Below are 265 nucleotides of genomic sequence, written 5' to 3'. Positions count from 1 at the left end.
ATATATATATATATATATATATATATCAATATAAATATAAATGAACGTATGCATATGCAGCTGTATACCGTCTGTGCGCATGCACCTTATTGTGTGTTGACGCATGGGCCACGGAGCCCACAGCAGAGGAGAAGGAGGACCAAATAGAAAAGAGAAGGTAAAAGGAATAAATAAATAAATAACAATAATAATAATAATGATGAAAGGTGGCGGGAATGTTGCTCTTTGAGTTTCCCGCTGAGACAAAAAAAAGAAAAAGAAGTAA

General features: G+C 34.3%; 1 pseudogene across 1 annotated transcript in view; it reads right to left on the bottom strand.

Annotated features, from left to right (window-relative positions):
- The window catches only part of TEOVI_000601100:pseudogene, a 370-nt pseudogene extending 265 nt beyond the window's left edge, over nucleotides 1–105 (bottom strand). The window contains exon 1 of the mRNA in view: nucleotides 1–105. This exon is cut by the window's left edge and continues 18 nt beyond it. Within this exon, the coding sequence occupies nucleotides 1–105 (105 nt within the window).
- Between the last annotated feature and the right edge of the window lie 160 nt (nucleotides 106–265).

The sequence above is a fragment of the Trypanosoma equiperdum genome (genome assembly GCF_001457755.1).
Source record: "Trypanosoma equiperdum strain OVI genome assembly, contig: ctg_1775, whole genome shotgun sequence".
Taxonomy (NCBI): Eukaryota; Euglenozoa; class Kinetoplastea; order Trypanosomatida; family Trypanosomatidae; genus Trypanosoma; species Trypanosoma equiperdum.
The sequence above is the reverse complement of the archived record's forward strand: the minus strand, read 5'-3'. Positions and strand labels throughout refer to the sequence as shown.